Genomic DNA, 15,310 nt, shown 5'->3' with positions numbered 1-15,310 from the left:
TTGTAGATATGCAACGTGCTTTGCTGACAAAGACAAAAGGAGTTTTATTGAATTTTGTTGATAACAATCTCTTCACAGCCTGCATTGTAACCGAATCAAAGGTGATTGATAAATAATGGTCTACAAATCTGAAACAAACACTGGACAAATTATTCAAATTAACCAAAACAAGTTTAAAGCGTTAAATTAGAATTTGTTTAGCTCTGCCATATAGGATTTGTGGATATTTTGATACATGATTCAGGGTTTATTGAATGTTATAGAAGATGGATGGTCATCCACGATTAGTTACGTAGTGTAAAGAGTACTCCAATCAACACCCACACCGCGGCGCTTTCCACACCAAAGGCATTTGTTAAAGTAGCATATTCAGCTGTCCTACATTTTTTTTAGAAAAGACAACAGCTATAATGTTTGCATAATTTTTAAGGTGAAATGTTATGAATGAAATTACATCCAAAGAAATCTGCATCTGATTGAGCTAATGCAGACGAGAAACTGTCCAAAGCATGAACAGTACTATGCTGAAATGAAAATGAAAATGAGAGCCGACTATATATTTTAAGTCATCTGCTGTTACAGTAAAATTAATTTTGAACCGATTGGAAATACTGTGTTTCATAAATTTGCATTTTATCCTAATCGATTTTATGAGAATATGATATCTGTAAAGAACTTGCTAAAATTTGAAATGATCTAATGCTCGGGCTAATATGCACAAATAGAATTTACTTTATTGTGTGGAATTTGATGTCATGATATTACAGTCCTATGATGTCATGGAAGTTTTCAGATATATTTCATCCAATGTTCTTGCGATTACCACTTTACCTGAACGAATGCCTGTGATGAACTATAGTGGTACAGGAAGTTGTATCTTAGATATTCAATGCGCATGCGCATACTAATGGCGGAATCTTTAAGTGAAAATAAAATTTGAAACTGAAAGGTCTACTTTGTTTACTTTAGATTTATGGTAAATTAAATTGTGGTCATTGCTTACTGAATGTCTAGTTCCAGGTTATGATATTTTACAAGATCTGTGTAACTGACAAGTCAAGTCATCTCGAAGCGTATTATTTTCCTTCTGTTGACGTTCTGTCAACCTGTTAATTAAACTCACGACTGTCAGGCCACAGAGCATGGGAATGCCAATCACAATGTGGGCTGATCTGAACAAAATCTAGTTCTGTCACCCACTACTGTAATCTCGAACCTGTGACTGTCTTGTCAATTGTCACAGTCACCACAATGTCTGACATTTCAAAATCAAAGTCAATAAATAATTTTAGAATTAGACTTGGCTGTCAGTGCAAGAGGTAAAATGAGTACCATATATTTAAAATTATCACAATAATCTGTAATCATGCAGTAATTTGTGCCTCCTCACTGTCAGTCGTCTTTGTATTGTGGGTACTATGCCATGTCTCTGATAATAATGATAATCAATTTGTGTAACTTCATTATTATGCTTTCTTCTTACAATCTTAAATTATTAATTTATTACCTTTTTAGACTGTGGCACGGAAAAATGGAGAATAAAAGTGAAAATGATCACAGTCATGGACATAGCAGGTAAATGAATAAGATATATGTAATATATGAAGTTAATTTGCAGTACGGTACTAGTACTGTACAGAAAAATTGCAATCCTGATGTAGTATAGTCAACTTTTATACTAGCACTGGTAGAGTTTATATCATCTTTAAACCGTGAAGTATCTGTAGTAAAGCAAAAGACTCATCTAGTTCTTGAAATAATAATAATCTGTATGATTTCAGGAAAAGAGATGGCAGAAGATCTTCAGGGGTAAGTTTAGAAAGGGCAACGTATGTGATCTATCTGATAGTTCTAAGATTTGTGATAATAACTTCTTGTGATGTTTGAGATAAACTTACTTATTGTAATATGCTAACACTAAAAATTGTTTTATTGGCTACATAGATACATACATAAGCTTATACCTGACTGAGTGACTGGTAACATCACAGAACATATTACCTGAAGTTCAGGCTATAAGCTTATAACTTTCAATTCATTTACATATCAGTTACTTGATTCTCTTCATAGCTATTTTATTTTCTGTTTTCTTTTTAGATATTGAAGATGAAAAGACCTTGTTTAGCTGAAATCCCAACAGATCAAGTTATAGAACAAGTGCCGGTAAATTCCTTACATTTCTTAAAGCTTTAGGCATGCCTCTGAATCACCAGATTTTGAATAGCAGTTGTTATCAATAACTTATGTTTTATATAGAAAGAAAATGAATTTTTAAATTGTTGATTCTGAAGTTTCACAAATTTCTTAACATGAAATATTTAAGAATCTTCAAAACATTTATTATTTTGGGCAAAAAAAAAAAAAAGACAATTTGAATTACACCCAGTTATACTGGTGCTAATCTGTATGTTGTTATCAGGGAAATAGGCTTTCAGATCTAAAATTAGTATGTTTCCTGATTGATTTTGTTAAATCTAGAAAGAGGAAACAGTAGATTGTAAAAGATTATCAAGAAGAGTGAGTTTTGCAGAAAGATGTATTGTCAAGTAAGCATTTTTTCCTTTACTAAGAACTGTGATGGGTAAACATTTGATAAAAAGGTCTGAGATGGAAAGAATCTTTATTTGGCATTTTACAAGAGAATACAATGTGAATGAACACAGAATAAGCATGTTGGTTAAATGGTCCTCCAACAAAATAAGTTTTGTTTGCAAGGCAGTGTGAACATGACATCTTAATGGAATACAACTGACATCACCTAATGATTAATTTTTTGTTCAAAGCAACTTGTTTTAGTATTTGATTTTAAAATTGAATTTAACTCATTGGTAATGGTGAGATATCTATTTCAGAGAATTTCCCAAAGATTCTCCAAGAATATGGGACCAAAGCCCAGATGGAAATTCAAATAAAGGTAAGTCTAAAATAAATATTAGAAATATAGACATGACTTATGTTGTGATTAATGTTTGAAATTTTCAGAAAGGCATAGATCGTTATGAAGCTTAGTATTGAGCAAGTTTGATAATGATATTTGCACCAGACTTTTGTGGTATTGCTGTGGTATAATAATAATAAACTCTTTTTTGGACAAGAGTCCAATCTTCTTCACTATTAATACCCAGGTGACATGATCCTGTCTAACATTCAGTCCCTGGGATCAATATCTTTATGTGGATATGTTATAACAATCTGGAAATGACAACAATCTTAATTTACAAGACACATCTTTGATGAGTTTGATTTTAAGCAGTGCAATGGATATCTGAAATTAAGTTCTATTATCTAGTAAAGCCACTTTATCCACCTTTTAATAATTTTTGTTTACTATCAATTAACTTTTTTTTTTCAGATGATTCAGATGAAACTTTGTAAGTAATATTACATTTCGGGGAAGGGAGGGTTTGATTTAAACTGACCTTGAGTCATTAATATTCTATTATATATGTGTATGACATTCAGGGATCCCAAAATATCTCTTGTTTGTTAGATAAATTCCTATATTCCTATTTTCGGCTTTAAGTGGTATTTTTTTTATTTCCATATAAAACCTACCTCATCTAATTGCTTGCTTTGGCTAGAGAATTTCTATATAGGAAATTTCTTCGAAAGTATCTTAAAATGATTCTCTTCAGCCTCAGGATGCAATGCCCATTGTAATGTACCCAACATGGAAACCTGAGGCCCACTTTCCACTGGCTGATGTTTTCCTCTATTTTTACATTCCTCACTGGGATCATTTGACATTGTTTTCCTAATTCCTAACTCTTTGATTTTAATTTTAATGATAAAAATAAAACTTTTTAAATGAAATATACTGATAAAAGGAATAAGCAATCATTCCTTTCAATATTATTTATTTAGTTTTTGTTGGTATTTTCAGGACTGAGGACATATCTGGCAATATATCAGGTAACTACTAAATATTAATCCATCCAAATAGATTCTTGTTTATCTAAAATAAACATTTATAGTTCTTCCTTCTGACAATCTCCTGTATTGATCTACAATCTTGTTGAAATGATCTAGTGATAGTAGAAAGACATTCAATTTCAGTGGCATACACATAAAAGCTTTAGAAAACCTCTTTAAGAAATTTTGGCAATTGGGCAAGTGCTTATTTGGACCCTTTATATGGTGGTTTTTAAATGTTGGCTTCTTTAAAGTAAACAATTCTTGTAAACTGAACTAGGTCTCATATATACTTCCAAAACAGTCGATGGGTTTTTAAAATGAGATTGGTGCAATATCTTCAATCTTGGAGAAATTCTGTACTAGCCATTATCTTATCACTCTTTCTTTGATAATTTATAGGGTTAGATTCATTATTAAATGGTGAAATACAAAGTAAAGAAAATAAAAAGGTTGGTGTTTTTTGTATTATATTTTATTATAGAATGATAAGAGTATATTGAACAGTAATAGACTAGCTCATATAGTTGATATGATATAATATTATATTTTATTATAGAATGATAAGAGTATATTAAACAGTACTAGACTAGATATGGTTGATATGATATAATATTATATTTTATTATAGAATGATAAGAGTATTAAACAGTACTAGACTAGCTCATATAGTTGATATGATATAATGTTATATTTTATTATAGAATGATAAGAGTATATTAAACAGTATTAGACTAGATATGGTTGATATGATGTAATGTTATATTTTATTGTAGAATGATAAGAGTATATTAAACAGTACTAGACTAGATATGGTTGATATGATGTAATATTATATTTTATTATAGAATGATAAGAGTATATTAAACAGTATTAGACTAGATATGGTTGATATGATATAATATTATATTTTATTGTAGAATGATAAGAGTATATTAAACAGTACTAGACTAGATATGGTTGATATGATATAATATTATATTTTATTATAGAATGATAAGAGTATATTAAACAGTACTAGACTAGAGATATGGTTGATATGATGTAATGTTATATTTTATTATAGAATGATAAGAGTATATTAAACAGTACTAGACTAGATATGGTTGATATGATATAATATTATATTTTATTATAGAATGATAAGAGTATATTAAACAGTACTAGACTAGATATGGTTGATATGATGTAATATTATATTTCATTATAGAATGATAAGAGTATATTAAACAGTACTAGACTAGATATGGTTGATATGATATAATATTATATTTTATTATAGAATGATAAGAGTATATTAAACAGTACTAGACTAGATATGGTTGATATGATATAATATTATATTTTATTGTAGAATGATAAGAGTATATTAAACAGTACTATACTAGATATGGTTGATATGATATAATATTATATTTTATTATAGAATGATAAGAGTATATTAAACAGTACTAGACTAGCTCATATAGTTGATATGTTATAATATTATATTTTATTGTAGAATGATAAGAGTATATTAAACAGTACTAGACTAGATATGGTTGATATGATATAATATTATATTTTATTATAGAATGATAAGAGTATATTAAACAGTACTAGACTAGCTCATATAGTTGATATGTTATAATATTATATTTTATTGTAGAATGATAAGAGTATATTAAACAGTACTAGACTAGATATGGTTGATATGGAAATGACATCTTGTTATGAGGGAGATGTATCAATACATCAAACATCAATGGTTGCTCAAAAACTGTCTCCAACTGCCTCAGCTTTATCTTTTATCACTACATTAAATCCAACTCCCACGTATGTATTTATTATCTAAGCCCAGCCCAAGTCTGGATAGATATTTATTTCTGCTGTGTAACATATTTCACTATGTTTCAATGTGAGAAAAATTCAGGCTAGTGTGCTTAAGATTTTGCTAGATCTCCTCAACACTTGGAAACAAATTAAAATTGCATGCTGCCGTTTACAAATTTTGCTAATTTCAATTCTTTCAATTGTGTTTAGTAATTAGCAAAAGTTATAGTTATATGAATGTTGCCTAAGATAGTAATTATTTTGTATAAAGTAATATCTTAATAATAGTTGTTTTTCTGACCAATAAGATGCAAATCAGTCAAATAGCTGTATGTGTCTAATATTGCTCTTCCTTCTCTTGCTTATTTGGTATTGTTATTTACAAACATTCTCATTTCTTGCAGTGAACTAGTTCAGGATGAAAAACCCCGTGTAAAATCAACAGGTCCAGTTTTAAATTTTGAAACAGGTGTGATTCTTCTAAGTTATCTACTTAATATTAATGAGATATTTTAGGGCTAAGTGGATATCACGATACTAAGCATTAATATATCACAATATGGGTATATATTGCAAAAAAATTTTTAGTATGGGATTTTGACACCAAAAAAAATTTGAATGTAAGAAAAATCAATAAATATCTCTAAAAAAAAAAAAAAACCACCCCTGACTTTAATATGAAGAAAAAAACATTAAGTTACTTGTTAAAATTGCATAGAAGATTTTATCTGGACAAAAATTTGACGATATATCATGATAACTACCATATATCACAATATGCTGATATTTCAGTATCTTTAATCAGGTACTATTGATATAAATTCTTATGCTGTGAAATTGCAAGAACCACAGATGTCTGGTGCAAATTGATTCTATCAGTGTTCCTGATACACAATTTTTTTTAGAAAACTTCTTTACAATCCCTCTAAGTTAAGCATTCATCTAAGCTCAATTCCAGACCTGTATCAATGACAATATAGTTGGATTTATATTTTTGAAATTCACCTCTGAAAATATTTTCATTTTTTCAGATGCTGACAATGGAGAATTTACAATGGATTTAACCAGTTGTTTGGATTATACGAAATCTCTGTGTGATAGGGAGAATATTATGGAAACAACAGAAGTTGTGACAGCAACTACAATGACCAAACGGCAAAGCTTAGGTGATATCACAAGAAGATTTTCGTCTGGACCCATGGCTGAAATGGAACTGACCGCTTGTGTTGCCTCTGATCAAACAGTAGCTGAAATAGAGGAGAATTCTGCAGCTGAGCAGGCTGATCTGGAGCTCCAACAGAGTATTTATCAGAAAGGTACCAGTCCTGTTAAAGCTCAGAAAACACCAATTGGCATATCAAAGGAAAAATTTCACTTTGATGACAAAGAAAATGTTGGGAGTCGTCCTAACTTTGACTTTTCTTTACATCAGAACTTTGATGATGATGATGATGACAAAGATATGGACATTACTTTCAAGGACACAACTCAGCAGTTGTTGGGAGCTAATATTGAGAACATGGTTGTTCAAACCAAAACTCCAAAATCTGAAAAAGACACAAAAGATTCAGAGAGAGAAAATATCATCCAACTTCATCCTCAGACTTCCCTCAGCAGCATTCAGCCTCAGACTTCTCAAGCCAAGAGAAGGTCAACCAGTTTGAGTGCTGAGGAATCAAAAGAAAATGATGCTGATCTCTCAAAAAGTCAATCCTCAGTAGCTGACAAAGGAATTGTTTCCAGATGTCCTCAGTTTGACTTTTCCTTACATCAGGGTTTGGATGATGAGCTTGAATTCTCTTTCAAAGATTCAACTCAACAATTATTAGGAGCAAATGTCAGGACTTCCATTGACATGAAAGAGCAACTACCTCCAAAGGAAGAGATTAATGGGCAAGTTCCTCAGAAAGAAGCTACAATTATAGAAAAAAATCATCAGAAGGAAGCTACCACGGAGAAAATTTCACAGAAAGAAGCTACAATAGAGAACATTCCTCAGAAGGAAGCTACCATAGAGATGAATCCTCCTAAGAAAGAAGCTACAATGGAGAAAATTCCTCAGAAGCAGCAAGTTCTTAAGAAAGAAGGGAAGGTGGAGACTTCAAAATTGAAGTCCAACAGGCTACCAAGTCTTTCAAAAGAAAAAGAGGCCGACATTAGTGGCATTGATTTCTTGGAACAAAGTCAAAGCCCTAGTATCGATTCAGGAGAAATTTTCAAACAAAATGAAAACAAAACAGAGATTAATAAACCTGCACCAAATGTTACCTTTTCATCAAGGAAAACATCCTCATCTAAAGCTCCAGGTGCTTATTTAAGTGGTATGGATCTGCTCGATGACTCACTAAGTCTGAGCAAAGTTTTGGGCACTCATGATTCAGTCCTTGAAAAATCTCAAACAAGCAAATTGAATGAAGTTCGACAACCTTATTCACCAAATCGTTCAGAAAACGCAGATTTGAAAAGAAGACTTCACAACTTAGACTTGACTCAAGTAGAAGTTGACACCAGAATGAAACTACATCGAAAAGACTCAGAAAAAGAGGCTCCTGTTGTTGCTCAAAATGAAAAAGAATTGCAAGGACCCGTTTTGAATTTTTTGAATACCAGTTCTGCAACAGACCAATCCATTCTGAGTCAGTCATTTATGTCTTCCATAAAAAATAAAACTGTTGATGAAACCACGCTGAACGAATTGCCATCAGTGCAAAACATGAAGATTCCTTCTTTAACTGTTCTGGATAAATCTCTCTCCAAAGATGTGAAAGATTCAGAGCAAGAAAAATCCTTACAAAATAGAGGTTGTGCTGATCTTGCTAAGGTGAACCAGACACTACCAAATAAGGAAGTATCTATGTCACATGATAGTTCACCTTCTGCTTCTGTAGAGCAGACTGTCTCACTAAATGACAACAGAGGAGATAAATCAATGGCCATTGAAGACAAATCACAGATTGGAGCTTCCTTGATGTTTAAAGGTAGGTAAAGATAGAGGATTAAGTAGTCTATGCAACTTGTTTGATTCTCTACAAGTTATAAGTTATGGAGTAACATTGGGGGAGGGGAAATTCATTTAAAGAAACCTTATTGTTACCAGTTCACTATTGCTCCACTACTGATTAACAAAGTCAGTGTCTCTTCTCAGGGAAAATTACTGTTTTTTGAAAGCAGCTCAATATAAGCTTGTATATAATTTTTCTTATGTAGAAAATGATTTGAATATTAGTGATGAACCAATGCCCTGTGAAATGACAAAGAATGAGATACCAACTACTACCTTTACCTTACCAGATATTGGTAATAAATCTTGTACTGATCAGAATATTACTACTGGTACCAACAGCTCAAATAATAGCTCCAGGACTAACTCATCAATATTCAATACCACCAATACCTCAACTAAGGTAACCAATAAGTCTTAATCAGTAATGATGATCAACTATGACTTCATCAGCAATGATGATATAAGCTTACTATGGACCCGTAAGCAATGATGAAAAATTAATAGACTTCATCAGCAGCTCAATGATGATATACTATGGACAAAGAAGCAATGATGATATACTATGGACACATCCACTATGATAATATAGTATGTTTATATGCTTTAAACCATTAGCTCATCTACAAAGATGATAACCTCCTAATGTAATGTAGACTGTTATCTAATGATAATGGTGTTTATTGCAGCCCAATGAACCCTGGACATATGACATGTTTTGTGAAAAGATGTCTATATATACAGTAGATAAAGGTTCTACTAGACGAGCTAGTATAGTATTGAAAGAGAAAGTTGATATGGAAAGTTTCCAGGAGGTATTAGAGGCCAGATTAACAATGGTACCTCAATGTCAACTATTAGATTCTACCATTAAAACTATAGAGGAACAACAGAGCAAGTAAGCTTAACACTTCATTGAAAAAGCATATAAATATAGAGAAAGATTCTTGCAGCTTAGCTTATCACACATGTGTCTTGGGAACACAACAAGGTCACATAGGTTGCTGTATGAGAGCATGGAAATCATAGTCTTTGATCACTCTATACCAAATGTTAATAAGACTATATACATTATAAAGATTAACTCCATCACCGTTTTGTTTTGACAGAGAAACTGATATTGTTGATAGATATAAAGAAGAAGTTGATACAAATGAACCTGATCTATTTAAAACTGTTAGAGAAGGTTTAGAGGTAAATATAAAATATAGTCCATTTAATTGTACTGACTAGATTTCTTGAGTATTTAACAAATTTATATGGATTCAGAAATAGGATCATTTATTGCCCACAAATTTTCTTCAATGTAGCTTCTCTTCTGCTCCTTTAATCTCATAATGTCAGCAGGTCTTCAAATCCATGTGTGTCCAGAATTATCCGCATTCGAAAGTTAAAAAGACGAGTCATCTTTTCTTAAGACACTGTCGTATAGAAAAGACATCTATGAAAATAGGAAAAGAAATTCCTAGTTTGAGATATTTTTGAAGGAATTATGCAATGTTTTTCCAGTACTTCTCTTCTGAAGACTATTTTCATATCTTCAAGACTCGAATCAACCCCCTAAAATGTTGCATCTGTCCCTGTAAGTAAAAACTGTTCCAATGATCATGGCAATGGCAATATGATTATAATGATATGAAAATTTCAATTTTTTAAGTCTTTTCTGTATCATTCAAATGAATTTCATAATTTAATCTCTACAGACAAGTGATATACGAAAAGAAGTTTTAAGAATGACAAGAGCTTGTAAGCAGTTAGCCAAACAACAATGGAAGAATTTAAAGATTCAGACCACAAAGATTTATCATGAGCAAATAAAGAAAGAAAGTGTAGAATTAGAAAATGGGGTGAAGGTCATTTTAGATCATGCTGCTGATATCACCCAACAATGTCTACATCTTGATAAAGGTATTGTCTTTTCTTATATAGAATATTGGGCATTTTGAGATATTTTCTTATCGTCTCTAGTTGTACTGGTCATGGATGTTCTACATTCAGCAAGGAAACAAAGACACCAACTAGACATATAGTGACTTTAGAAGGGTTATCTTGTGAAAGGTGTTCTAAAAATTAACTGCAAGATACTTTTAATTAAAACTTTTAGATAAGTAACAAAGAAAATTTTTTGTTATTAATTTTGGTTTATAGTTTTCATTAATTTGCGCATCTAACCTTCCCAATCTACCTAAGATATCAGATTCCCCCTTTAACAGCTGTAGAATCTCTTTTGCTGCGACATCTGAAATTAAGTGAAAATATAAAATAATTTGTGATTTATTTTAGCTTGTACAGATATAGATGAAGCAATTGAAAGATTACAAAATACAACACAAGCTGTAGAAGAAAATAACAGTCAAAATAAACAAGACCTAGATCAGTTACAATCAGGTAAATTTATGTGTTCTTTCTTAAAGAGACAAGTTTGCCATTTTTTTGACCAATCATACCTTAGTTTCAGGACCAATTTTTTTTATCTAAGCTAATCAGTAATGGTATTCCAGACTCGCTGTCGTAATGTGAGCCTTCAAATCCCTGTGTGTCCAGAATTATCTGCGTTTGAAAGTTAAAAGGACCTCTTGTCTTTTCTTGAAACTTTACCATATTAATTATGTAGAAAAGATATTTAAGAAATAGAAAGTGAAATTCCTAGTTAGAGGTATTTTTGAAGGAATTGTGCAATTGTAAGACATTTAGAAGTATCACAATTTTTATGGATATAGACTTGTATTTATTATTGAACATAATAAATAGAAGTCTATATCCATAAAAACTGTTGTTTCTTAATGTATGAAGACTATTTACATATTTTCAAGACCCAAATTAACTTCCCAAAATGGCAAATCTGTCTCTTTAATAATCCATATTAAGCAATACCATGAACAATTTGTCCTGTCTTGTAAGAAAAGTATTTGTTCTTCCTGGAAATGATAAATGGTGCCAATTGATCTTTGAAGTAAACAGACAATTAATCCACCTATTAGACTGGATATTGATTCTAAATCTGATTTGGGTTCTCTTGAATTAATTGTGACAAACTAATTGGGCAAAATTCAACTTTGATTTGTAAATTTTAGCTTTAGAAGAAAAAAATAAATATTTGAAAGATATGGAAATGTAAGTACATACTCTAATATTTTATATTGAATATGCTTTCTTAAAATGATATTCAGTAGATAATTACAATGGGGAAACTTAATGCTATCAGTGTCCCCTATACACATAAAAAATTTAGAAAACCCCTTTACAATACCTGAAGTAATTTGTATTTTCTTAATTAGATATTCTATGTTCTAGTTAACAGTGCAAAGTGCTAGTGCATGCGATAATTATAATATTTGCACATAATTCTACAAAAAAATACTTGTTTCATCTGATAAATATAAAATTTTACCTTAAGCTTATTTACAATGGGATATTGATTTAATATCCCATGGTTCCAGTTTTTTTTAAAATATCCCTCTCAGACACTTTAACTCAACAAGTTTTTTCACTTTGTTTTAGAGCTGTGGTAGAGAGAGAAAAAGAACTACAAGAAATAGAAGCTAAAAGTATCAAATTAGAGAACACTAGACATCAACAACCAGATATTACTATTGATGTATCATCTAAAGAATCAGAACTTAAAGAACTAAAGAAAAAATTAGAATACTTCAAATTGTATGTTGAATTTTTTTCTTTCTGGTACATATCATATTATCATGAAATTCGTCTTGCAGCTTGACTGCAATAGCCACATTTCTTGTATCTTGGAAATGTAAACATTATGGCTTGATAGCTTGCTCTGATTGGCACTATAGATTGATTAGTTGTTTGTTAATTATAACAAAAGCTGATCACTGCACCATATAAATCTGAATTCATCTAAGAAAACATTCGGAATGGGCAGTATGATGCCAAACGTGTTCAATTCAAGGTTTTCAAAGTTCAAAGAAGGAAAATTTTAAAATAAAAACCTATTCAGGACAACTAAATTTACAATTTCGAAAATTGAGGCTTGAGCACAGTAAACTAGCTCATTGATTCTGGAATATTACGGATTTTAATTACAGAATACATGAATGGAGTGTTGATTTTGACAGTATAACAGAAAATGGTGGAACATTTTTATTTTTAAATAAAACTATATCATTAAATGTACATTATAAAATATTTGAAAATAATCAACACCAAATACGAGGGGTTCAACTAGAATCTAGATTGTCAGGTATAGTGATAATTATATATTAAGATACACTGTAATCATTCTTCTGTTAATGATGCTGAAGTCTCCCATTGATACTGTGAATTATTTAGCAGTTGGCATTATTGAAAACCTACAAAGGAGATTAATTTATTGCTCTCTATCTTTCTTGGCGAAATTGTTTTGAGAAACCCTGGATTAGCAAGTTACAAGGTTTATGCCTGTTTGTTCTATTGAATGTTGAGATGGCACTAAGTTTCTCATGTTGCCATTGCTGCAGGCTGGAGATTTTGGCTTTGAAATAGTGTCAAGTGATTTAAGGGCACATGAAACCCAAGTATGATGTACTTCATTTAAAGATTTATTGAAATCCAAAGACAAACAATATGGGGGAGATATGTACTACAAATAAATTTCTGAAATATAAAATATGATATTGTTAATCTTTTTTTCAGAAGATCATGAACCTTGGTTTAATTTAGGTCATTGTTTAGCAATGGAGCAACTTAATTCTTTACACCTTAATACCAAATATTTAGGGCAGAACAGCTTAAGTAAGGTAAGATGTGTAACTATTTCTAGAGACAGTAGTATAAAGTCCTTAATTTTTAGCCTGGATCTATGTCCTATCAATGTTTCAAACATGAATCTAAGATGTATCAGCTCCAAGTCCAAAGTTTGTCCTGCGAAAACATCTGATATAGTCTGAAACAAGTTTTTTTTTATATTATATTAACAGTTATTACAAGAAGTATCTCAAGTAATCTATAAAATAAGAAGATTAATAAAAGATCTTGATAATCTGGACTATAGACATCATATTACTATTCAAAATAATATGTAAGTATATGTATCTTGACACTGTTGAGCCCACTGCAAACTTGTCTGATTTGCCCCTTGACTGGAAGTAGACAGACTAGTCCATTGAAAGCTATCATCTGGTGTCCAATAGTCTCTGCAAATTTGGATCTGTGCTGAGTCTCTGTGGTTTGCTTTGATGATTCTGTTACCCTCAGGAGCTGTCAGTTCTGGTGGTGATCTTGATCTTGCATGCTTAATAATAATCCTTGGTGTTTTTTTTTTAAATTGTTCAATACATGTACCGTCTGGAATTAAAATGTGGAAGTCATTATCAAATGTCCCTTACTCTGTCATGCTTCTTTTGTTAGTTCAGTAAATATCTTTATCGATACTAATACTGATGCTCAGAACAGAACAGCTTCACATTATATTTCAATGTGTTTTGTTGTATGAAATTTATATGTGATATTTACTGTTATTTTAGAGTAAGATTTAATGTTTTAAATGTTGAGACAGTAAAGAAAGTGAAAGTTTTTGTAACATTTGATAGTAAAGATATCTTGTTACCTACTATAGATATTAAACCTATGGTTGGAAACATCAAGTAAGTTTTGCAAGTCATTTAATGATTTTTGGGTCTCAGATTTTACTTAGCTTGAAAATATATAAAGTAATTAGTATTACTTATTTACAATAACTCAAGATTTGTGAAAAAATTTTGGCAAAGCTTTATAGATGGATTTTCAATTTGCAAATAGGATAATTTTGGTTTTATTTTAAGGGTACAAATTAATAAGGATTTTAAATAAGGATTTTATTTAAGGATTTTGGAAACAAGCCAAAGGTTATGATGAGATTTGGAAAGATTTACAAAAGGCTATTAAAAAATCTTTGAGATGAAACATAGGAGTTCATAACAGAGAAAGCGAAATTTTTCTGGAAGCGTAACTTGTTTTGCCAGTGAATCTGCTAATTAAAGTCTTGTCTAACAGTAATTTTGGAACTTTTCTTTCATTATTTTTTTCAGTCTAGATAGTTTGAAAGAAGATCTAAAGACATGTAAAGGACAGGACTTCTTAAAGAAGCTACTCTCAATTGTTGAACCTTTTCTAACTCATTGAAGAGTGAATGGATTCTTTAACTAATGAATTTGTTAATTTCAATATTCTTATGATGCTAATCTGTTAATGTATCAAGGCCCAATGACTCTATCTAAATTTTGCTATCCCATTGTGAAACATGAAATTAAAAAATGGCAAAAACCCAAGCCTAGTTCTAAAGAATTTTGAAAAAACAACGTTTGGAAAGTTAAGTGGGATTGAGTGTAAAGAAGGTTCCTTCAAAAGCGGGGATTTGGTCTTGAAACTTTTTAAAACAGGAATATGGCTTTGAATGTCATTGAAAACAGAGATTAGACCTTGAAAACAGGATTATGGCCTTGAAAGTCCTTAAAACAGGACTATGATCTTAAAATTCCTTGAAATTAAAAATATGATCTTGAATTGGGACATGATGAAAAGTCCTTGAATTCAGGAATATGACCTTGAAATTGGGATATTATGTTGAAATGTCCTTAACACATGATGGCAAACAGTCTTTGAATT

The 15,310-nt window shown here is 31.0% G+C and overlaps 1 protein-coding gene across 1 annotated transcript; it reads left to right on the top strand.

Annotated features, from left to right (window-relative positions):
• Positions 1-896: 896 nt before the first annotated feature.
• On the top strand, positions 897-14,827 carry LOTGIDRAFT_236575 (hypothetical protein; the record flags this gene model as incomplete). Its single annotated transcript, XM_009067576.1, has 24 exons — positions 897-949; positions 1,516-1,575; positions 1,782-1,809; positions 2,098-2,163; positions 2,479-2,546; positions 2,853-2,914; positions 3,353-3,371; positions 3,884-3,912; positions 4,315-4,364; positions 5,561-5,727; positions 6,129-6,193; positions 6,756-8,702; positions 8,932-9,128; positions 9,415-9,623; positions 9,835-9,919; positions 10,429-10,633; positions 11,009-11,113; positions 11,800-11,839; positions 12,227-12,382; positions 12,775-12,929; positions 13,361-13,464; positions 13,645-13,745; positions 14,191-14,310; positions 14,734-14,827. Exons 2-24 carry the CDS (start codon positions 1,532-1,534, stop codon positions 14,825-14,827), a joined length of 4,116 nt encoding a protein of 1,371 aa, XP_009065824.1. The 5' UTR covers positions 897-949; positions 1,516-1,531.
• Between the last annotated feature and the right edge of the window lie 483 nt (positions 14,828-15,310).

Source organism: Lottia gigantea (assembly GCF_000327385.1).
Source record: "Lottia gigantea unplaced genomic scaffold LOTGIsca_83, whole genome shotgun sequence".
NCBI classification, from domain to species: domain Eukaryota; kingdom Metazoa; phylum Mollusca; class Gastropoda; family Lottiidae; genus Lottia; species Lottia gigantea.
Note: the sequence above shows the minus strand (reverse complement) of the source record. Positions and strands in the feature narration are given on the sequence as shown.